Source organism: Macaca thibetana, chromosome 6 (assembly GCF_024542745.1).
Source record: "Macaca thibetana thibetana isolate TM-01 chromosome 6, ASM2454274v1, whole genome shotgun sequence".
Classification (NCBI taxonomy): domain Eukaryota; kingdom Metazoa; phylum Chordata; class Mammalia; order Primates; family Cercopithecidae; genus Macaca; species Macaca thibetana.
Genome location: NC_065583.1, coordinates 29,668,541 through 29,693,439, shown reverse-complemented (window position 1 = coordinate 29,693,439; position 24,899 = coordinate 29,668,541). Strand labels below are relative to the sequence as shown.

Below are 24,899 nucleotides of genomic sequence, written 5' to 3'. Positions count from 1 at the left end.
GAATTGCACATTACATATTTTATCCCGTTTAATCCTCCAAACAGCCTCCAAACAGAGGCAGGGATGCCTGTCCCCATTTTACAGGTGAGAAAAGTGAGGCTTAATCAATTTTGTGGCTTGTGACTTGATCTCTCCAGCTCTGGCATTCCACACTGTATTTGCTTACATTACATTGACGTTTTCTTTTTTCTCATCTTCCTTACTCTATGCGCATGTGTGAAGCCTGGAGTCAGGACAGCCCTGGTCTTTTCTGGTTCAAGCCAAACTTTCAGCTCTGTAACCTTCTTTTTTCTCAGAATTGGGGCCATCAAGGTGTTATATAGACAAAACCCTGAAATCATGATTTTCACAAATGTCTCTTCAGGCTCTCAATAAACATGGTTTTCATGAAGAGCCTGGCACACAGTCAGAGCTCAATAAATATTTGTTAAATGGATGAGCTATACCTGAAATTCCAGAGGAAGCTTAATTTAGCTGTGCAGCATTATTTGGCATCAGTGATAGGATTTGACTGGAGTCCAAAGAGTTCTAAACTCTGGCCCTGATACTCTTAGTCAGCCCCTTGGGAAAATATTTAATGTCCTCAGGGAAAATACAAGGCAGAAAAATAAGAGAAAAAGTCATTTCTTTCAGTGGTATTCACACGAAATGTCTTGGACCACTGGCCTAGGTCAAACCTATGTTTACACATAAACCCTACATTCCTGCTTCCTTATGTCCTTATTTATAATTCTACCACAACCATCTCACTTTGCCCCAACTGTGTCTATGTGTCTTACTCGGAAAAATTTTCCCGTGCCTCTGACTTTCAGTGTTATTCTGCAGTCTGGTCCTATGGTGAAAGAATGCTTGGCTTAAGCCTGGGGGCATCAAGTGGCCCTCAGATGAGTTACAGTGTGAAGAATCCAGGGGGATTCTTCAGAGGCTTGAGTGTGGAAGAACAGGCCTTTTGGGTTTACTCTGACTGAGGGAAAGCTCTTAGCAGGCCCTACATAATCAGCATGCATCCCACAAGTTGGACAGAAGAGCAAATGGCTCTCATTACCTTCAATGCAGCCTTTTTTTTAATCAGATAAATCTCACTGGAGAAATGTGCCTTTGTACAGAATGGAGCCCAGGCTTCTGGACAGAAAGTTTTAGGAAAAAAGATTGCATTAATCAGCAGGCATTGGTCATTTGAGGTTGCAAAGGCCTGGGAGTATAGATAATGAGGAGACATAGCAACAGGATAAAAACAGATGAAGACATGATATTAGCTAATGACAGTAATGGCTATCATTCATTGATACTTCACATATTTCACTGTATTTAATCTCTTCTCAATACCATGACGATGACATCATTATCCCCATTTTACAGATGAGGAAGCTGACACTTTCATTTTCAGAAAATTTACCTGAGGTTATGCAGTTTGTAAATGGTAGCCCCATGAGACAACAGGTCTCTGAAGCCCATGGTATTAATCACTATAATATATTGACTCTTCCGAGTGATAGTGATTTGCAGAGTCCCTCTGAGGACCCTCTCTGGTTCATGATATAACTGTTTCCTCATAACTCTGGAATTAAAACTAGGAATTTTAGAGCTCTGGGAATTGGAAAGTATGGGTTGGGAACAATGTAATTGATAATCACTTGCACACATGTAACACTTTCAGTTTTTATGGCACTTCTAAATCCATCACTACATTTGATCCTCACATCTGCCCTGTGACAGCATCTCCATGTCCAGGTGATGACAGCGAGGCTCAATTGAGAGGTAGGAGGCCTGCTCAGTCTCAGATGGTAGAACCATAACATAACTGGAGGGCTCCAGGTCTGGTCTGGGTTATCCTCTGCTTGACTCCTTGGCCATTCCCCAGAACCAGTCATGATATGGAAAAACCTTCTCGACTGTTTATTACATCATTTCTATCACACTTGATCTATAGTCAACTTGTCTTTTGTTTTGCCTTTTTCTCAGTTCACTCATCTTGAAAATAGTACCTGCCTTTACCAACTGCAGGTGTTTGAATGGCAGAAGGCCACAGTACTTTTACAGATGCTGTGGAAATAAACTCTCATTTCTCAGGTTAGTCAACTTTATTCATTAGGTACTTTTAGGTACTGATAATCTCATTTTAGATCACATTAGTTTATTACTTCATTTACTTATTTACTTAAAATAATTAGGAAGTGCCTATTATATTGTCAGAGATTGTACTAGGTGTTAGAGGAGGTTGCAAATAAAATAATAACAGCCAGCCCTAATTGAGTGGCTATAAAGTACTGTACTAGGCATTACACCAAAAGCTTTATTTGCAATACTTAATCCCCAAAATAACCCTTTGAGTTGGGGTATAATTTACCTCTGTTTTTCTGATGAGAAAAGTGAGGTCCATAGAGATTAAATAATTTATCCAGGTTCACCTGACCTTACAGACTTCTCTCTTAACTATATCAGTGATGAATGTGCAATAGCCGTTGCTTTCCAGGGGCTCTCAAACTAGTAGAGGAAAACTTATGTGAGAACAAATAAGTGCTTTAATATCCAGGGCCTTTAGAAAAAACCATACCACTTTTCCCTTCCAAGTCTATACTAGTTCAAACTCATAGTGGAAAAAAAAAGCCAAGTTGCAATGAACCCATAGGAAATGCATCAGCAAAACTGTAGTATTTATCCCAGAGAAAACAGAGGTTTCATAGGAGTGGAGCTTGGATGTGTGTGGTCTTCAAGCATCCAAAGACTATGATTCAAAGGAGGATGTTCAGAAAATAAACAATCCTTACTAGGCACTGAGGAAGAAATGATTTTAAATTGTAGAAAGGGCAATTTGGATTAAAACCTGAAGCTGCCTTTAATAAATGGAGTGACTGGTCTTCAGAAAGTGAACACTTAACTGTGAGTTGATAGGGTTTAGCTGAAGTGGGTATTTGCATGTAAATACAGAGTTTTAGGGACGCTCCAGGGCTCTAATAATGCTCTCTAAATAGCCTTTGTTGATTCCCCTGAATCCTTTAAGACAGAGTCAGAGCTGCAGCTTTGCTCAGCGGGGTGAAACTTCTTTGTTTCACTCAGCAGGTTCCAAAGTCTTGGGCAAGAAGTGAGTAGCAGAGTCATAGAATTATGAGACCTGGTCATCCTGTGCATTAAAAAAGACATTCACTGATCACCTGCTATAAATTAATAAATGTATATTATACCCCTGCAAGACTATCATCTCCATTTTATAGATAAGAAAACTGACTCAGAGATTAACTGAGAATAGCAAAGGCTACTACCAATGACCAAATACTTTCTAGGTGCCATCCACAAGTTAAGAACTGTTCCATACGGGTGTTCTAATCTTCCCAACAACTTTATGAAGCATCAAACATTTCCTTTTCTATTTTTCAGATGAGAAAACTGAGACTTGGGGAGATTGATAGACTTAATCAAGGTGAGTTAGTGGCAGAGCTGATACATAAATCTAATCGAGGTGAAATTTTGGCATAGGTTTTGGAGCCGCTGTTCAAATCTGCTAAAACAGCTCACTCAATTCAAATATGCATGATTTTAAGTTTCTACTCTTCTGTGGTTTAGTATAACCTTCTAGAAGGAATATTCACTTAGGAGAATTCAGGAAAAGTATCATTGACACCCTGTGGGACTTAATGAGGTGGAAGGAAGAGTGATGGATGATGAAGAAACGACAAGGCTTTGTGGCCAATGCCCCTTTACCCTTTCAGGATAAAGGAGCTCTAGGGTCCTTGCTGAGGTTTTCTTCTCTTCTTGGGATTTCTGTCCTTTTTACCCTGTACCTTCAAGATCCTCCAGCAGGTCACCTCTTTCTAACGCACAGGGGGACCAAATGGGGTCCTGAGTCCCACTGCCTTCTGCCACTTGTTGCATGTCTCAGAGGCAAAGAGAAGCAACCTTGGAAATGCAACAAGCTGTGGATATGGAGTCAGAGATTCTGGTTTGCAGAATTCTACCTGTTGCAATTCTTCCTTGTATGATCTTGGGCAAGTCCTTTATTATGTGTAACCTTCAGCTTCCTCATCCATAGTGTGTAGATAGCTCCTGTTCTAACTTTTAAATTACTATTTAAAATAATGTGGAAGAAAGCATAAGAACTTGTTTTCTGGCTGAAACGTCATGCTCCAGGGCTAAGCACATAGACTCTGGCATCAAATCCAGGCTCTGGCTTTTACTAGCTGTGTGACCTTGGGCAAGTTCTTTATTCTGTCTAAATCTTTGTTTCTGCATCTGTAAAATGAGGGTGATAGTAGTTGTTGCTCATAAGGTTTTTGTAAGGAATAAGCATTTTTTTTACAGTGCTTACTTTGGTGCATGGCACAGTGTACATGTTCAATACAATTTTTATGGCTTCAAAGAGAGTTGGTGGATCTAGGCTATGTGATGGGGGATGAATATATGAACTTCCAGAAGCTTTTTGTGCTTTATATTGGAATCTAGAAGGGCCACCCACTCTGACCCTAGAAGAGTACCACAGCAATCTCAGGTAGTTCTACTATGCTCTTAGTAATTTATCTGTTATGTAGTAAATTAATAGCATTACTTTGGCATTTCAATCAATAGGACTAAGATGAGCCGATGGTAACAGAGTAGTAATTGCTGCTGCACATATGGAAACTGTCCAGTGGCAAAAACTATTTTTCACAAGTTGGCTGGTTACCCTCAGACCAGATTCTTTCAATTCTTAAAAAAAAAAAAAAATTCCTCTGATGATTAAAGCAAAAAATGCACATTGGAAAAACACAATGGGGTTCAAGGAAAAAAATGAAAACCCACCTGGGAATCGCATTATCTAGATATCTACTGTTGACATATTGCTAAATTTCTTCCAGGATTTTTTTCCTCTACAGATTATAATCAGTGTTGTTTCCTCTTTTATTTTTTGACTGAAGATTCTAAATGAGCATTTTCTATTGCTATTAAACCTTTAGAAACACAATTTTAAATGAGTGCATATGCCAGTGTGTGGCTGGCATATGCAGTCATTTAAAATTAGTATTCATTTTGCTCTCCCACAGTTGATAGGCGTTTATATTATTTTCAATTTTTAGCTATCATAAATTATGCTGGAAAAACCCCCTTGGTCACAAACCTCTGTTCATGTCCTAGAAGCAAAATTGCTGAGTCAAAGCTAGAAATATTTCTGAGACAGAAAGGCTGTAGCAGAGTGAAGGAGCCCCTCCCCATCCCCCAGGACCAGCAACTTGGCTCTCATTGAAAATTAATTCTTCATAAGGCAGTGTGCTAGGGGCAAGGGCTGAAGGCAACGGCGAGTAAGTAAAAGTTGAAAAGGAGAGAGGTGACTGCTTCCACTTTTTCCCTTTTTCTCCACTGACTCACATTGCCCATGAAATTGTAGACATTGGAACGTGCTGGAGGGGAGAAAGAGCTCTTAGTAACAGATTGTTCAGAAGCCCAACATCGCTTCGTGCTTTGCATTTCCTTTTCTGTTAAATTGCCCTGCATATGTCTTCTGCCTGTGTCATATTCATTTTTTTTTAATCCCTCAAAGTACTTACATTTTGTAAGCATTCCCTAAATGCTCGAAATGGGGGGTAGGATAGCATGGTGGACTCAAATCTGATTCTGCCATTTATTAGCTGGTTCTGATTTATTAGCTGTGTGATCATTTAACACTTTCAAATTTGTTTCCTTATCAGTTAAATAAAGGTAATAATAGGGATACTTTCTAGAATTGTTGGGCGAAGCAAGAAAATATGTATCAAGTGAGAATTGCAGTGCCAGGCACAGAGGAACTACTGAGTATGTTAGCAATTATTACAAAGAAAAATAAGGTTCAAATAATCTGCACTAAAATCTTATGCCAACCTAAGTTTAACCTAATAATTCTTAAGAACTTCAGAAAAATCTGAAGACTGAGTCAGGAATGCAGGAAATACCGGATGTGGGCTATACTTCACATCTTGGCTAATTTATTATATTCAGTTGTAGGTCCTGCATTTTAAGAGGGACATTAACAGGCTGGAGCAGGTTCAAAAGGGAACAATTGGGCTGGTAAACAAACTTGAAATTGACCTGTAAGGAATAATTAAAGACTCTGTGGGTGTTTGGCTCAGAGAAGACTTAGGCAGAAGGGATTGGTCGGTTGGGCTGTTAGGAGAGGAGGGACCCAACTTAATAAAATAATGATTTGAGTATTTTTATTTTCCAGACATCTAGCTTTGCAAATAGTATTTATTTTTTCTTCTCCAAAACACTACACGAGGTACATATTTGTGTTCCTATTGTACAGATGAAGTAACAGGCACAGAGGCAGAAGTGACTTGACAGTTAATGTGGTTAATAGATGGAATGGTAGGAATGGAGCCAGGTCTTTCTAATTCTACAGTTTGAGTACCTTCTACAGCCCACTGACTTGTTCCAAGTGACTAGGGAAGGCCTGTCGGATTTTAAAGAGCAAAGTGGCTGCCTGATACATGTGAGGAAAGAATATTTAGACCATTAGAGCCACCCAATAATGGAAGAAGCTGCCTAAGTAGATAATGAGTTTCTTGTCACTGGAAGTATTCAAGGAGAGGCTGAACTTCTGCTCAGTAGCATGCTGTAAGGATGACAGCTGAGGAGTGGGCTGGAACTGTGACTTTATTACTTACTTGGATGTTCTTGAAAGTTGCTTAACTTCTCTGAGCCTGTTTCTTCATCTATAAATTGAGAATATGGCCTAATTTTAGAAGACTTACAAAAAAATTATAGATAAATTGTTTAGCCAAGAAGCTGGTATACAGAAGTTGCTCTTTATATATTAAGTGAAAAATTATCTATAATCTTTCTATTTATATCTGTGGCTCTCATTTATTTGGTGACACTGCCTACTCACTTCTTCATTGGGAAAAATTTTAGACTTGGAAAGGTCACCTCCTGGGTGAGTATTTTACTTCACTTCTGCAGTGGCAGGTACATGGTAATTTCTGTCCCCTTAGGCAAATGACAGGTTGGACTTTAAAACATGAGCAGTGGAATAAACAAAAGGAAGAATGTTTAGACTGAAATGTTAAGCAATAGAATAGACATTATTGGGGGAAAGATTAGAACCACACAGCTAATAAACCATGTCACCCTGTGGATCAAATATCAGATGGGTTCGAGGAGCCCACTATATGCCCAGCACTGTGCCATGTGCATTAGAGTTCAATCAATTGGAGGCACTGTCTTTGTCTACAAAGGTCGCAAGGCCTGGGATGGCTCAGACAGTTGTGAAAAGATTAGCTGATAGGACTGAGTGTTATTCTGTGCTATATCTTTTGGTTTGGATTGCAGCCCCTGGGCAATTAGGGAAGGGATGCTCAGAGGCAAGAGATGGAGAAGATGACCTTGCAAGGTCTCTTTCTTGCCTGGGATTTTCTCCTTTTGATGATTCCCAGGATTCTTTCTAGCAGGCACAATGCTGTAATGTTGCAGTTGCAGCTCCCTTGGGCACATTCACTAGTCGTTTCCCCAGGACTTTCCCAGAGCCTGGGAATATGCTAATAATTGTTGTCCATTATCTGACCTGGAGGAGGAAGAGGTAGATGAGGAAAAGGAGGAAGAGGTGAGGAAGAGGAGGAAGGGCCGCCCTTCTGAGGGCTCTCTCAGCAGCCTTCCTTCCTGGGCTTTGAGAACAAGGCAGCATCCTGCCTCCTCCCAGGTATCTACTCAGGCTCCTATTCTGTAGACATCAGTCTAGACTCCTACCAACATCAACCATGGGTCCCACCAGCAAGAAACATGGAGTTAGTTGCATGAAGAGAAAGCTTTTATTGTTGGAATTCGTGATGTGATGATCCTTCCTTTTCTTTCAACAAGATAAGCAGATTCCAACTGCTTTGGAAAATGTCTTCCTTTCTCTCTCTTGTTTCCTCCTCCTGTCATCATTCCTCCTTAACCTTTGCTTCTTCCCTCCTGCATTCTTTTTCCCTTCTGGTTTCTCTACCTTCTTCGTTTTCCTTCATTTGTTTCTGAATCCTGGGATGATGGAGTTGAGAGCGATCTTAGAAGTCCTCTAGTACAGTGTACTAATTCATTTTACAGATGAGAAGAATGCATTTCCAAGAGAGAAAGAGATTCACAGAATGAGTCCTTGGTGGAACCCAGAGTAGACCTGAGTTGAGCGCTCTTCCCTCTTTATTACTCTGCTTATCTCCACATTTCTCTCCCCTTTCTTGTTTTATTTTTTAATTGTTCATTTTATATCTTGCTCAATACTCTTTCTTCTCTTTTGTTTCTTCTTAATCCCATAATGTTAAATGGAAAGAAAATCAGGACTTTGGGTAGAAGAATTGAAAGAGAAGTGTGTTGTCAAGTTCTTTCCATCGTGGCTGTGATTTGGGGTGAGCCCCTCAATTTTCCTCCTCAGCGTCTCTATCTACTTTCTCCATCCTACCCTGCCACGTCTTTGGAGGGGTTTGTCCACTGTCTCTCTCCGTATGAAGACTTTGAACTTGAATTGCCAAGGTGCCCTAAAGGGTTCCTAGGTTGGTAAGGTCACTGCTTTAGTCCCTTCATCTACAAACTGAGGATGATCATCGTACTTTCCTCATAGGGTTGCTATAAAGATGAAGTAGTTAATACATATCGAGTTTTTTGAAAAGTTTCTGGCATATAGTAGGTTCTAAATACATGTTATTCATATTTGCTAGTATTATTAATTATAAATATTATTATTTAGAGGGATTTCTGTCCTTAAGGAGAAGGGTTGAGAGTCACAGATGTCATTCTAATAAATAAGGAGAGAAAAGAAAATTATGAACATAGCTCAGATAAAGACTTGGCAAATTACACAAAGGGTGACCTGATCTCAGCTGTGCTCTGCCTCCTGAATGTGTCCACTTTTTAACCAAAGGCACCATCTTTTCTACAACTATTTGAATTCAAATTGTAGCCCATGTCCATGACTTACCCTGAGAAGAAGCTGTTTGGAACTTAAGAGTAAAGTTAGGCCTTGCTCAGAACTGACCCAGTTTAAGAAGTCCTTCTGATACTTTCCATTTTCTCCCAGGTAGTGTTTAAGATGTGACGACAGAGTGCTGTATTCTCCAAACCAAAATCACTTGCATATCATATCACGAGTTTTGCCCAATTTATGTACTGTTATTTAATTTATTTTTAGTTTGATTTTTAGTCTTAAATGTTATCAATATCATAATGGAATTGGTAAGTTCTGGTCCCTAGTAAAATAAAATAAGAGAACATTATCCTGTACCATTATAGTGTATCTTGTACACTGTTGGTGTAACTCTGATTTGATTTTAGGGAAAGTTGTCTTGGTGATAAGAGACTTGGAATTCTCAGTTCTTGTCTAGGCTGGACATTAATTTACTGTTGGCTTTGGACAAGTCCCTTTCCCTCTGGCCACAGTTCCTCCCTGAGAACTAAAGGAATTGGGACATATAATTCTTTCCATCTCTAACTTTTTTTTTTGTCATGAGTATTTTATGAAATTGCACAGTGAATTGTGTAGGGCTCCAGTCACCCTGATGAGAGTATGTACCATCAATCACGTTGTTCTGAGCACCTAATTCTATAATATAACTCTAGCCTTCCATTTTCCAGTGACATTTTGCTTCCAGCACAATTACTTCTGTGGGAACAGCAACTTCCATTTGTTCAGAAAATTCTTCTAAATACACCAAATAGTTTCAGCCTCTAGGCTGGTTTTTACTTAGAGAAAGCACAATCGACACGGCACTGGTTTGGGTGACTCCACATGTCTTTCTTTCCTACCTGGTACAGGTTGCCTTTTGTTAAGGTGGGCACTAAGTTTGATTGAATGCCCATGCTCTCTGGAATCCTCTTTTATTAAAAAATATATTTTCCAGCTTTTCAAAAGTAATATATATTGTTGTAAAACATTCAAGTATTACAGGAATATTTAATGCAGGAAATAAAAATTCCCCATGGTCTCATTCTCAAGAGATAATAACAACTATAAGCAGTTTTCAGTCCATTTCTGTAGATTTCTTCCCCATAAGAGAACATTAATACATATAAAAAAATAAAAATGGGATCCTGCTATACAAACGGTTTTGCTATTTGCCTTCCCTTCTCTCTCCACTTCTCGTAATCATTCATCCTGGCCATTTTTGACTTTTCTGCATGGAATGAGGTTGCCTGCCCATGATACTAACTGGCTGTGTGACTTTGAATGAATCATTTTTCCCCTCAGGGTTTCAGTTTCCTCAACTAGAAGAAGAAACAGTCCTCTACAACCTGCCCATCTCCTATTATATAAGGCTTAAGGGAGATAATGGAGATGTATGAAAGTGTAGGTGTCCTGAGGGTGGATTTGATAGTAGACTGTTCTCTGTCACCCTCTCCTGCTTTATTGGGTTTAGAGCACTTACTAGGTCCTGCAATTCTATAGTTTTCCAATTTTTCTATTTGTTTGTACCCCCCACTAGTTATTTGTTTGTACCCCCCACTAGAAGTTAAGGTGTGTTAGAGCAGGGACCATGAATCTTCTGTTCCTCAATGTATCTATCCCCAGAACTTAGAACAACTCCTGGTTATTGTAGGAATTAATAAATATTTTTTGGATAATGAACAAATTATCCTCTCTCAGCTGGGCTTCTAATTGATAGAAAGGCCATTGGGAGAGAATAGGGTAGAGCAGGAATGGGATGAGCCAACTTAACAGGGTGGATGCCTGGCCTACCCAGTGGCCTTGAGCTCAACAGCATTCAGCTTGACTGTTCTGCAAGCCTTTTTCCTTTGTTTGCTTCACTCTCCTGATACTCTTTGCCTACCTGGTAAATTAGTCATTCTTTATGGCCCAGTTTAATTATCCTGAGTCCTGTGAAATGTCTTCAATTTATACTGTTTCCCACCTCCAGACAGAGTTAACCAGGCTCTTTCGTATGCTCCCGCAACACTTTGCACCTATCTTACTTTAATTATAGTAATAGTGGTTTTCCTGCTTTGTACAGTTGCTGTGTGCCATATGCAATGCCAACTATCTATATGCCTTCTCCCTTTTAATATGTATGATAATCTGTCCGGAAGAGATAATTATAATTCCCATTTAACAGATGAGGAAAACTGAGACTTAGCAATTTTAAAAATAATCTTGCTCCAAGGCATACACATAGCAAGTAGTATAACTAGGATTTTGGAATATGTATAATTGATTTCCAAGCTAGAGTTTTTAACTGCTGGGCTTTCAATATGCCAACTTAATTTAAGAATTAGATAATGACAACTGGAAAGACCCATAGTCTTTACATAGTTCCATCTCATTTTAGGCATGGAAAAGCTGAGACTAGTTACAAAGTTAGAGCAGAATTTGCAGCGGAAGGAAAATCTTGCTGTAATATCTAGGCTGTCCAATTTTGGGCAGCATAAGGCATTACATTTTTTACTAGGCCGTATCACCTCCTTTTTTCAGTAGGCATAGCTTTTTACACTCCAAGACATATTCAATACATTTATTCAAGGCACCCTCTCTCTAGGCATGATGCAGTCTTTTACTTGGCTCCTGTGAAGACTTTTTCTTTTCTTTTTTCCTACTAGATGTTTTAGGTCACATTGAGGAAACTACCTTTAACTGAGGTAAGTCCATACTTTCTTCATGTTTAAAATTATTTTAGAAAGGTTTCCTTGTCTTATGGAAGGGGCTTCTCCACAGGACTTGGTGATGGTGAAGAGCAGCCTTGTTTATAATGGCTCAGATGTTTCGAGAGGCCCAGAGTTTGGACATGCCCTGTCAGAGAGCAAGGGTAAGGTTGAGCAAGCAACTCACTGCAACAGCTATGGAGCCAGAGCTGCGCCGCCATATCTAGCTCACACTCTCACTGTGACTCATTTCTTGGAGCAGAAAGGGGTCATGGTGAGATACAGCAGTGCTTTAGGGTTGGTTGTTTGGAATCTTTCAGGTCCTGGGCTTCTGCAGAGCCAATAGAAGGAAGATGGGAACAGACACGTGGGGACAAAGCAATTTGATTTAACAAACACTGAGTGTCTGATATACATGAACCCCTGGGATGACATCTATGAGGGGGTAGTGGAGTTAGCTGAAAACTCTGGAAAGCACCAGGGGATGTTTTCCTTTTCTTCTTGTTTGCTTTTCATATGCATCAAGAAATTCATTAAGCGCTAATCTTTGAGGGGCTTACAATCCAACAGGAAAGCTAGAAGGGCACCCAAATGTATGTAAGGTCACTTTAAACAAACTGAGTGCTAAGGATAATGCCTATATTTCCAAGAGGATTTAGGAAGGAGAGTCCATGCCCAGTTGGGGCTAGGCATAGACGCAATCCAGGGACAATTCATGGAGGAAATGACGCCAGACATAGGTTTTAAGGCATGGATAGCATCTCAGAGAGGAGAGGAAATTACCATTTGTTAAGGGATTGTGCTCTGATAGGAAAATGTGTTTGAAGTGGGACTTCGTGTATCTATCAGTGAAGTTGTTATTCTCAGTTTTTAAGATGAGGAACTTGAGGCTCAGGAAGATTGAGCAAACTGCCAAGACTATACAGCAAGGAAGTAACATAGGCAGGATTCAAAATCAGATGAGTTTGAACCTAGAGCTGGTTGGTGTATCTTTTAAGGCAGAGTGAGGGGGGAGCTTTACCAGATTTATGGAGAGTATAGGGCACAACATGAGTTACAATACAGAGATGAGACTTATGGATGTGCTGCTTATGAACAATGAGAAATCCATTTTGGGTTGGAATTCAGTTTGTGTGAAATAAAGGAGTTGGAAATAGCAGTGGGTGCTGTGTGCGGCAAGCTGAGAGTTTCATATTATATTAAAACCTGGCATTTTCAAGAGAAGGGCAGCACAACTGCAAAAATGCATGAGGTAGATCCATATGCACACTGACAAGGTATTCCTGAGCGATAAAAGAGAAGTTGCCAAACATGGTGTTTAGAATAATCCCATTTTTTGTAAAACAGAAGCAGCTTACTAAGGTAGCACAGCAGCTAAGGGATGTCTGAAGCCACACTTCCTGGATTCCAATCCCACACTGACACTTCCAAGCTGGATGATCCTAGGAAAATGATTTAACCTCATCTGTACAATGAAATGAATAATAGTATATGATTTATAGGAATGTTCTGAAGGTTACATGGGTTAAGTTCTATCCAGCTCTTAGAAAGGTGTCAGGCACATAGGAAGCACTCATGTTTTTGTTATTGTTATGTTATTAAAACCATTTAGGAGGATGAATATCAAGCTGTTAAGTGATTTATCCTAGGAAGTAAGATTTACGTGTATTTTAGTTTCAAACATATCTCCTTATGCTGTTTAATATTTTACAACAAATACATTTTATAGTGTATAAAACAAAATAAAGGAAAACAAAATGACAAACCAGCAGGTCTATTTTAAGAGTTGGTAGTAGGGGACTTTATTTCTACTGTATTCTTTTTCTCTAGTAGCAATAAGGCTGGTAGGGACACATTAGAAAATGTCTCTGGTGTCACCCAGAGAGCTATTGAAAACAGATGTCTGAGACTGCATTGCCTGGGTTTCCCACAAGCCATGTCAGGAGTGATGCCAATGGCTATTACGGAGGGCTGGCCCTTTCTGCTCCCCCTGCCTCGTCTGGGCTGGATGTGGTTTCCTGGCTTAAAGATGTTATGAAAAGCCTGCTTTGAAGGTCTGCTTTGGGAGTGATACATCTGGGGCATGTGGTGAGACCTTTAGTGCATGAGGCTGAGCACATACAGAAGATAAGGGAGACTGGGGAAAGTCCTCTCTGTCTGGGGGTTAGAGAACACAGCTAAAAATGTCTTTGGTCTGAGTAAAAGGGACCAAGATTTTAAAAAATTCTTTTCCTGGGCCAGAGACTATGCTGCCCTTCTTCTTGACCTCCTGACTCAGTCAGAAATTCTCCCCCACCATCCTGGCTAGCTTTCTCAATGAAATGATCTTGGTCACACGGCAGGTGGGACAAAGGAGAAAGGACCTTCAGTGGCTGACCATCTCTACCCCTTGACAGAGCTCTAACCACACACCTTATGATGGGGGTGGGAGCTAGTGCAATTTCTCTTGTGTGTCAAGGATAGAGATTGAAAGCTTGTATCTACTTACAGATGCATGTTAATAACTGTTTAACTATCCAGAACCACCTGCAAGAGATTAGCTCTTGATTTTCTAGAGAGGCAAATTCATATCTTTCATCTCTCTCATCCAGTCTAGTCTCCTCCTTCCTCCTCCCTGGTTCTTTCTTAGAGTAATAGTGGCAGGGTAGTGGTGAAAGGAGTGTTTTCTACAGTCACGCCCAATTTTGAATCCTAGCTCTGCCTTTTACTAGTTGTCTTACCTTTGGCAAGTTATATAACCTGTTTATGTATCAGTCTTGTCTCCTGTAAAATGGGGATAGAATAGTACTTTTTATAATAGAACGTAATAGTATTTTTTGAGAATTATGAGATAGGGCATATGATGTTATTAGCTTAGTCTCTAGCATTCAATAAACACTCGGTAAATGCTAATGATTATTTTTAATGAGTTATTGCAGTTGGGGCTGAGATGGGGCATCATGAGGGAAGGCAGAAGGGAAGGTTCAGGAAGAAAGGAATATCTGTTTGCAGTTATCTGTTAACATATAAGGTGCATTTTCTCTGTACCCCAGCAACTTCATTCCTAGTTCTTATTATGTACCTGGAGAAATACCACATGTGTTCATAAAGTTGTAGGTACACTGTAATTATTGTAGCACTGATTGCAGTGGGAAAATTAGAAAAAGTATAAGTGTCCATCAATAAGGGATGGCTAGAAAACAACGGGACATCCATAACATAAAATGCTCTGTGGTGGTTAAAAGAATGAAGTAGAACTGTATGCTTCAACAAGTAAGGCTTCCCAAGACATGTTAATATGTGAACAAAACAAACTGCAAATTGCATAGAAAATATGATTCCGTGAAATGATTGTATATTTTAATGGTTATATACATGTGTGTACATAATGTATATATAATATATATGAATAAAAAATTATCAAAAAGGATAACAGTTGAAAGAGACCTAGAGGTCATTATCAAAGGGGACCTCAGGCTTTGGTGTAGTATTATAATTTCTTAAAAAGGTAATGTATGCATGCATTGTACAATTAAACATGATCAAGGACAGAGAAATAAATGCCTATCTGGCCAAGAGTAGGAAGAATAAGGCTCTGTCAAACAAAAGGCCAGTGAAAAATTTCCAGCTCTTTTTTCTAGGCTTCTTTCCACCCCTGTTATCCACTGGTAGAAGGAGAGGGTTATTAGGCTGACAGCTGTACCAGCTCAAAGGGGCTACATAAATGTATCTCTGTCTATCTGTCTATCTCTGTATATCGGTATGGTGAGTGAGGCGCAAGGAGATATGTGTTTGAATCCTGGTTTTACTCTGAGAATCACAGCATGGTTACCTGCTGTTACCAAAAGGCAAACCACCTGTTTTCTTTAAGCCTCAGTTTTCTCAGCTCTAAAATGGAGTTACTAACCATTGTCCTGTATCTAATTTTTAAGGTGATTGGGCAGCTTATATGAGATCGTGGATATAAAACATGCTATAACCTGTGAAGTGCTTTTTATAAGACAGTACTGCAAATCTGCCTGGCAGCCAGGGTTGCAGCAGCCTTGCCGCATTCCTCTGGAGCTGGCGAATGTTGCAGAACTGAGCACACAGCAATAAACACGCAGCTCTCAAAAGGCTGAAGATCATAGTAGTTACTCTATTTGGCATATAAAATACTAACATGATTTGCAGAAAGGCTGACAGGTTAAAGGGATAGAGAAAAATGAAGATCATGGTCCTGAGGTCAGACAGGTGATGGAATGTGGCAGTGGTCTGTGAACATCTGGGAGTCCTAAGCAAGCCTCTAGCTTTACAAAGTTGAGAGTACAAAAGTTGAGAGAACAATGTACACAGGAAGACTAGTAAGTGAGATCATCTTTGGAGAAAGAAACCACATACCCTCTCCTTCTGACCATCTTGATTCACCTCCTTTATCAATCCTGACACACTCATTGCTGTGTCCCAGGGCCAGGATTTAAAACTCGTTGCCCGGGTGCCCCTTCTCTTTATCTAGTGTCACATAGAGTTCCCAGCGGTGTGAATGAGAGCTTTTGGTGCACTGGGACTTCAGAGACCAGGCCACCAGTTTGGGGATAGCTCCCTGAGAAACCCTCTGGAAGGGTGAATGTGTTTATGAGAAAGGACAGAGTGTGAGGACTGAAGGAAAGAAAGTGCGGTGGCAGAGGTAGGGTGTATGGACTCTATAGATGACATGTAGGGGAGTAAGTTTGGAGATTACGTATGGCTTTGGGAGCTTACCCACTCTATAAACTTGAGGCAGTTATTTATCCCCTCCACATCTGCAAAATAAAAGGGTTGATCTATGTCAGGGGTTCTCTGTCAGAATGATCTAGAGCCTTGCTGTGCAAACCTTTGATCCAAGGAAGCAGCAGCATCAATCTTCTGGACGCTTTAGAAATGCAGACACTCAGGCCTATCCCAGAACTCCTGAGCCAGAATCTGCATCTTAGGAGATCCTCAGGTGATCCTGGACACTGAAGTTTGAAAAGCACTGAATTAGAGACTCTTGTTGACATTATGGGTTTCTGGGTCCGCATTCTGAGAGATTCTGTTTCAGTAGTTTGATTTTGAGAAGCTGTATTTTATTTAATTTAATTTTTAAAACCACCTTATTGAGGTATGATTGACATAAAAAAGCTGTGCATATTTAGGACTTGATGAGTTTAGAGACAAGTATATGCTCATGAAACCATCACCATAATCTATGCCATAAACCTATCCATCACCCCCAAAGGTTTCTTCTTGCTCTTTTATATGTTTATTAATATTGTTGTTGTTATTTGCAGTAAGAATACTTACTATGAGATCTGTCCTCTTAACAAATGTTTGAGAATCTGTCTTTTTGACAAGCACCTCACAGCTAACTTTGACAGTCGTTGAATTCTAAAGCTAAGAATCTACCCCAAGATTCCATGATTCTGCTGATACTCAAGACACTCTGAAGGAAAACACAAATCTCTGAGGGTGAACGGTTGGAAGAGCTGGGAATGTACTTGTGAGAAAGGAAGCAGAGGCTTGTTCTCCATGTGCCTGTGGGTTGCCTAGAATATGAGGCAAGAGAGCATGCTGCCCAGAGCTGCTGCCCATTTCACGGCTGGGATTAATGATTGTCGGCAGCTCCGTTAAGATGGTAAACTAATTTAGCAATGGACACTGAAAACCAGCCCAATTCAAAGGCAGAGAGTGGTAATCTAATTGCACTGAATTAGCCTCAGGAGGCTTGGACAATATCCACTTCAGAAAACCACAAAGGGATCCTTTGAAAGGAGTTTCAAAAGTTTGGTGCCTCAGTACTCCTCATAAGAGCTTGCATTACAAAACATAGGCACTGTGTGGATAAGCCCCTCTCCCCAGCATCTCTGGGCATTGTTCCCTTCTAATGTGCTTTCTGAATGAATTTGCTGGCTGGCTGTATGGCATTTTCATTTTGTGTGTTAGGCTTTACGGGGAGTTGGTTCAGGGAGACAGCTGGAGTTCAAGGCTGAGAGGCCATCAGTCCTGTGAACACCATTGGTGCCTGTGGCCTTGTCCGTTGGCAAGTGCACTTTCTGGTAGTTTTTTTCTGGCTTATTCTGAGGCTCTTCTCATTTCTTAAAACCAGGCTTTTACATAACCAAGGTGATTTCCTTCCAATAATTCTTTGTTGCATGGTGTTTATATGTTCTTTGTCCAATTTATTAATTATCCAATCCAATTTTAAGGAGAAACATATCCCCGTTAGTGGGTATTCATGTCATGATTCGAAGAGCTTACAAAGATTAGATGGCAATTTGGGAATCAGGAAAGGAGGGAATATAGAATTGCGAAGGATTGTCTCTGACTTGCACTTCATTCACTCTTCTGCAGCAAATTACAAATCTCAATTTGCAAAAGAAGCTTGAATTCCTTCTATGTCTTTCCTGGGAGGTGGACGTCCAGGCTCTCCTTGCACACTTCCACTGACAGATACCATCACTACCACTGAGGCAGCCCACAGTACCATTTGAAAGAGCTACCAGAAAGTTCTGATTTATATTTAGTCCGAATTTGTATGTGTGCTTTCAAAAAAAAAATCTATGAGTTTACTCTGATTTTTCTCTTGGAGCTACGTAGAATAAATCAAATCTAATGTTTCCCAATATGGGGTCCCTGGGTACATAGGAGATTCATGAAATAGTAATGAGGACTCAGAGTGCATTTTAAACATTTCAAAGGCTCTAACAAATTGCATATTTACTTCTGACAAGGCTCTCTGGATTAACTAAAAATAATCACAGATCTTTACTTTTGTTTTTTCTTAGGTCAACTCAGTGTGGCGACATTGCTTATCCCAAGGTATTTAGTATTTCTGGCAGTTACATATGCCTTTGATTAATAAAGATGGGAAAAATATGTTAATGATGAATGGTATCTGGTAAACAAATTTTTTTTTGAAAAAACAAAAACAAAAACAAAAAACATAGGCTTTGTGAGGGGAAAAAGAGCCAAACAGAATCATTGATAAAAAGTACAGAAATGTTTGGTCTCTCTTTCTCACACCATTTTTCAGATCTGTGAGTATAGCGATCAGGCCTCATGTTTTCTCATCACAATAAACATTTCCCGCGGAAACTGACATATGTATAGGATCTGTCAATAATCGTGTCTGGCTCAGGATAATTCTCCAAAAAGTGAATTGCTTAGTGAGGTCCTCAATTCTTTCAGACCTTTGAGCCTGACTATACCTTGATGTGGCTATTTCTTATAATAGCTGAAATATACTGCAATAGCTGTAACGAAAGCTGTGCTATCATGGAAGAGATTGGGAGAAGATATCCTAAACTGGCACAGCTAAAAGTGATTTTAGAACGCGATTGGCCGAATCTCTTCATTTTACAGCTAAGGAAACTGAGAGCCAGGAAGGTCTTAGAACCCTCTCAAGGTCATGCCACTAGCTAAATTCTGGATCCTAGGTCTCCTTCCCTTTAGGCCAAAGCCTCTTTGTTTAACGCAAACCTGCAGAATAGTTTCAAGATGGCCAGGCAGGGAGACAGTGCCATCCATCTTAAAAATCATGCTGGCTTCTGCCAGCTGATGAAGGAAATAAAGTTAATGACGCCCACATAAATGTGATGCTGTCGCAGGACGCACGCACAGGCTGCCTGGAGGGGAGCTCTGTGGGTCCTCTGAAGAATGAAAAAATGATTTTAATGTACCTTTAAAGGGAGCAGTGTCTCCCCTTTCTGCAAGGACAGGGACTGTGGCATCTGTCCCTGCAGAGTGCTTAGTTTTAGAGCACATGATAAACAAGTTCAAGTGCTTATGATAAACAAGTTCAAGTGCTTATGATACTTGATAAACAAGTATCATAAGCACATGATAAACAAGTTCCTAGTGAAGAAATGAAGGCAGCGTCACCACCTGTCAATTCATCCTGAAGCTTTGTGGGTATGGACCCCTGCCTTTGATAAAGATCTTATCAGGGGCTGGAGAGAGCGTAGAAGTGTCAGATTCAGTCATTTGAGTTGATTGGTAAGAAAATTGAGTCCCCATTAGAGGGAGAGACTTGTTATGCCCATGCTGTGGGATGGAAGCAAAGCTGACTCTAGAGGCAGGAGTTCTCAATTTATAGCCCAACTTCTCTTTCCACTGCACCATGGACATGGCCGTAACCTCTTTCATAAGGCAATCTAAAGAAAACAATTTCCTAAATATCCTCTGCTTAGGTCATTACCAGTTTGGCAAATATACAGAAGTCATGTGCTGATTCATAACTCCACTTACCAGCCTAGGGTCCCTGTCCCACCTGTCCTTCAGGAGCAAAATCACAACATTTTCTTTTCTGTTTTTTAAGGTTCCTAAGCCCATAAAGGGAGTAGACTAATTGGCAATTCGATGCTTATACAAACTTGCCCAAGGGACTTCATTCGTTGGGGAAAAGTCCTTGGGCCATGTCAGAAACTCCTAGACAAGTTCTGCAGTGCCAAAATGCAGCAGGTAAGATTCAAGGTAGAGTACAGCTGTCTTTCCAGAAGGGAAAAATCAAGACAGTCATCTGCCCTTCTTGACAAGCCTGGAGATGGAGAAGCCACAGGGGCTACCTCAAGGAAAAACCCATTCACCTTTCAACTGGGTAGGTTTTTTCTTTAGGACTGAGATATGAAACAATGTATTTGTCATTTTCCTTTTGATCCTAATGTGGATAGAAACATTTTCCCTTCAAGGTTTTGATGACCTTTGTTAGCAGCTGAGTGGCAAATTCAGTACAAAATCCAGTGCAAGGAAGCACCTACTGGGATGGAAGAGGGAAGTAGCACATTAAAGAAAAGTTGCTCATCTTTTGGGAAAACCACCCAGGGATTAGATCTGGTTCATCTCCCTGCCTTTATTCCCTTCTCAAGCACATGCTAGGTCCCTTTTTGTTTCATCAGGGTGCTTTGTGTATTTCATGGGGGGCATTTTCTCAAGGAAGCTAGACTTTCCTCCCCATTATAATTAGTACATTGGAGCAGCTGATTAAAAATTTGGTCATTCTGTACTGTGGTTTGAAACCTTGGACAATTTTGTCTCCCCTCTGCCCAGGATGTATATTTGGCAATGTCTGGAGACATTTTTTGATGGTCATGACTCAGGGAGGTAGTGCTACTAGCAGCAGGGATGCTGCTAAACATCCCACAATGCCCAGGACAACTTCCATAACAAATAATTATCCAGTTCAAAGTGCCAGTAGTGCAGAGCTTGAGAAACATGGGTCTGTTTGAGTTGCTCAGAAGGCAAGAGAATTTTGGGGTCATACTGGGCCTACCCCAGCCATAAGCCTCTGTAAGGGCTCTGGGGATCAAAGCCAAGTTCCCTTTGGCTTGAAAGGACATTTGAAAGAAATGTGCTTCTACCATTAAAAAAATTTGCCTATTATTTTTGACCAGTCTGGATATACGGCCCCATTCTCAACTGAAAATAAGGGAAAATATTTAGGTTATTGACTCGCAGAATGCCAATTACAGAATTTTAGAATCATAGGTTTAAAAAAATATCAGATCAGGAACTACAGCCAAATCGCCCGATCTTACTTATGAAGACACAGTTGATGAGCATGCAATGTTTTTTGTCTTCCAGGACCCCATGTCTCCCTTTCTAAGACCTTAGTTCCTCCTCTGTGTTGGTACCATATGGGATTTCTGCCTCACTCACTTGATTTTTGTTTTTGTTTTTGTTTTGTTTTGCTGTTGTTATTGCCGTTTCGCTGATTATGTGCTGATGCAGCATGTCTATTATTGAGAGCCTTTCCTAGCCCCCGATTTCCCCAACAAGGTGAGCAGCTGGCATCACTTATTCTAAGGAGTACCTGAGAGCCTGAGATGATTGGATTGGCCTTCCAACACACCATCTATCCCCTGGGGAAGAAGGGGTTATTCAAATGGAACCTGCTAGAGAGCTGCCAGCCTCCATTTACCCCCACATACATTCTAGTAAGTCCTCACATTATAATGCTTCTGTATTTTCGCCTGGAATTTTAAAAATGAGTGAGTTAGAAATGAAAATACCAATTGAACAAATACAAGCTACTCACTTTACTTCCTCATGACTTTTTAAAAAATCTCTCTGAAAAATTGCTGAATTTCCTGAGTTCAATTATTATCTGTAATATGTTTCAAAAATCAACATTTACTCCTCTAATGAAGTAACCATTCCTATATTTTAAAAGTGCAGTGGTGCCACCCACCTTTCCAGCTCTCCACAGTTATAACTCTTCTTTCCTTATAAACACATGGAATTATATTTCACATCCATTGTAGCTCATGTGTGCATTCACACACGTAGGGGAAAGAGATGTAGAATGATGCTTGCTGATAGGCCACCACCAGCTTAGTTGAAGAATTAACACAGTGGATTCATAACCTTATCAAAATGACTACAATGCAGACCTTTTAGACTGAGTCTCCCTTTTGTGAAAGACAATGTCTGGGAGAGGAAAATCAAGCACTGTATACTGTTCATCAAGAAAAAAAGAGAGTGTGTGTGGGGAGAAAGATGTGCTTGGTTCTATTAATTTGCTCTTTAATCTCTCTGATTCAGTTCTGTCTCCTGTAAACCAAACAGAGAATCAATTTGCATACAAATGTTACAAAGTACCCAACCTCCATACATTTTGTAGTTCTATTAAATAGGCAGGGGAGAAAGGATCTGATATTATTAATAGAATACTTCCTGCCCTTTCCCCCATAAAGTAACCACATTTTGATACGTTTCGTAAGGTCCTGGATTGTTGTACTTTTTCATTCTATCTGACTCTCTGACTATTTGCATTCTGATCTGTGGTCAGGACTCTGTGGCCTACAAAATAATTATTTGAACTGGAGATTAGAAGCTTTAGCATTGGGTGTCTCAGAGAAGGGGGCATGCCTTTTCTTCATCTCAGGAGAAAGACATGAAAAGAGGCTGAAATACAGAAACTTACTATTTAAGGGGAGGTGTCATTCATTTAATAAACCAGCCAAGAGATTACTCAAACCAGCAATTCCTATGAAGTGTAATAAAACAAAAATTATTTGCTGTTTTATGTTGGGAGAGGATAATATTTGGTGACCACTTGTTTTTAAAAACAATTTGGAGTGGGTTTTTCAAATGACTGTTAATCCAATGCCACAGTAAAATATGAGAGGCAGGCATCTAAAATGAGGAAGATTAATGATCCCTGCACGTCATGGAAGAAGAATAATTTTTTTCAATTCATATAAGTGGAATTTTTCATAGCCATCTCTGAAGATGGTATGATTCACCCACTTACAAAAGGACTGCCTGTTTCAATCCTTCTTGAAGAGGTGATTTTTCACTTTTCACTTCTACTAACGTAAGAATGCCAAGCCTTCAGGCAGAAAATTTTAACCTGAGAGACAGTGGATGGGAGAACTCAGCTGTTGAGTCAAATATAAGCACAAATTAAAGAACAAAACAAATGAGGATTGCTCATGAGTTCAGGATCTGCAGCTAACAGAGTTTGGAAAGGTGGGTTGGGGAAAGAGGCAGTCAAAGTTTCAAAAGGGAAATGTTTCCCAGTATGTTCCTGAATAGATCCACTCTGCACCCAAGTTCAGGGCTTTACACACTGAGGTTATAATACTATTGTTTCCAAGCACTCAGCCTTAGTAACCTCCCTCCCTCCTCGCAGAGAAAGAAAACAACAGCAAAAAAGGAGAGAAAATGAAATGCTCTGTGTCCAGCGAGTTTGAGTGCAACCTTCCCCGTCACCACTAGTTGTCACTTGGCTCCCAGACGGGAAAGCTGAGGTTTTCGGCACTGCGGTTAGGGAGAATGCAGTCCTAATTAAACTGAGTAACTCCTAAAGCTTCCCCTTAAAGTCCTCAGCCGAGTGAAAGCCAACATGCAGTGGGGCTGGGGACCAATGGTGGGGGGTGTAGCAGACAGAAGGACAAACAAACCGTAAGAAACAGGCAAACAGCTGCCAGAACAGCGACTGTCTCAGACCTCCACGCACAAGCCAGACACCCTGCGGGCGGGGGTGGGGGGAGGTGGCGGGGGGGCGGGAGGGGGGAGAAGGGAGACGGGGGATGGAAGGACCCGATTGCAGTGGAATACAGCACCCCTCTTCCCCAAAATGATGGGACCACGGACAAAGGTAGCCTCTGTACTCTTTCCCCCCATTTCCATCACAGCGATGTGGTCAGTAGAAAATTGCATACCTGAAGAATACAATGGTCTCCCAAAGGTAGAGTCGAAGAGTATTGAAGCTGTACATTTTTCAGGTCCTTGTGCTTTGTAGTCCACGAGTTATGGGGGCAAAAATGTTTCAAATTGGCACTTACAAAACCAGAAAGCGCTATTGAAAAAAATAATCCAGATGTTAAGGGGAGGCGGGGAACAGGGGCACGGAGGGAGAGCCCCAGGGGAAGTCGGAGCGAGGGGGCTGTGGATACCACGGACAGCGGCTGCTGCGAGGCGTTTCAGCACCACGGAGAGCGTCCAGCCCTGCTTTTCAGGAGCGCGAAGAGTATTGCTGTTTGTTAAACTCCAGCGTGTCTGTTGGCTCCCTGCGGCGCTGGGGAGGCACGTTTGGGGGTGGGTATATTTCCTTTTTTTTTTTTTTTTTTTTTTTTTTTTTTTTTTTTTTTTTACCCCTGTTTTTCTGTTTAAACGGCCAGCTCCATGCAAGGAAAAAAATCTTCTGTGGAGATCAGAACGTTGGCCTCGGACCGTTGGATTGGGCGAGCATCTTGGGTAAAGAGAACAGAGCTTTATGGCTCTGGGCCGGCTGAGGGGGTTAGAGGCGAGGGGAAAGCGGTTGACGGTGCTGCCTTCAGTTAAATCTCGGAGAGTGTGCCAGGCTGGCGCATCGCAATCCAGTCTCGGAATCTCATTCCCCTGCCTCGGTGCTATTCTGCTGTTGCCTTGCTATTCCTGTTTCCTGGTCCCCGGTCCCCGCCGAATAAGTTATGATCACTGCAGAAAAGGTGTCCCATTGCTTGGGGCCGCAGGCGTAAGAGAGCCCGGGGCAAGTTTCAGGGGCTACCGGGGTCCATGGCTACCTCGCGGGGCTCAGGAGCCCAATGTCTCAGATGCATCTCGGTTTTCTGAGCTCGCTCATCTTTCCTTGGTCAAGGCTCCTACAGATCTTCAGACTTTCTTACTGCATTAATTTAACAAACTGGAGGCGTGGGGGATGGGAGCGGAGACAGCCGATGGGAGGGGGTTGAGAGGATAAAAAAAGGGGGGAAACTCCTTAGTATCTTCAAACCCTCCCACTCGAGGTGTTCATTGGCCCGCGGCTACGAAAACCAGATCTTCTCCCGGTATTCGGCCAATAGCCTGTTAGACTCCGGGTTGAATTTAACGCTTGGAGTGCTGGACGAGATCTGCGCAATCCCCCTCCTACCCCCAAGCTTCTTTCCGTGTAAGCG

The 24,899-nt window shown here is 41.0% G+C and overlaps 2 protein-coding genes across 4 annotated transcripts in view; both read right to left on the bottom strand.

Annotated features, from left to right (window-relative positions):
• The window catches only part of GLRA1 (glycine receptor alpha 1), a 102,841-nt gene extending 78,112 nt beyond the window's left edge, over positions 1–24,729 (bottom strand). For both annotated transcript variants that reach the window (XM_050793681.1, XM_050793682.1), the window contains exon 1: positions 23,685–24,729. In XM_050793681.1, coding sequence (XP_050649638.1) covers positions 23,685–23,740 — 56 coding nt within the window. In that variant the 5' untranslated portion in view covers positions 23,741–24,729. The remainder of the gene's footprint in view (positions 1–23,684) is intronic.
• Positions 1–24,899, bottom strand: part of ATOX1 (antioxidant 1 copper chaperone) — a 603,309-nt gene that overhangs the window by 162,948 nt on the left and 415,462 nt on the right. The window lies entirely within an intron of this gene.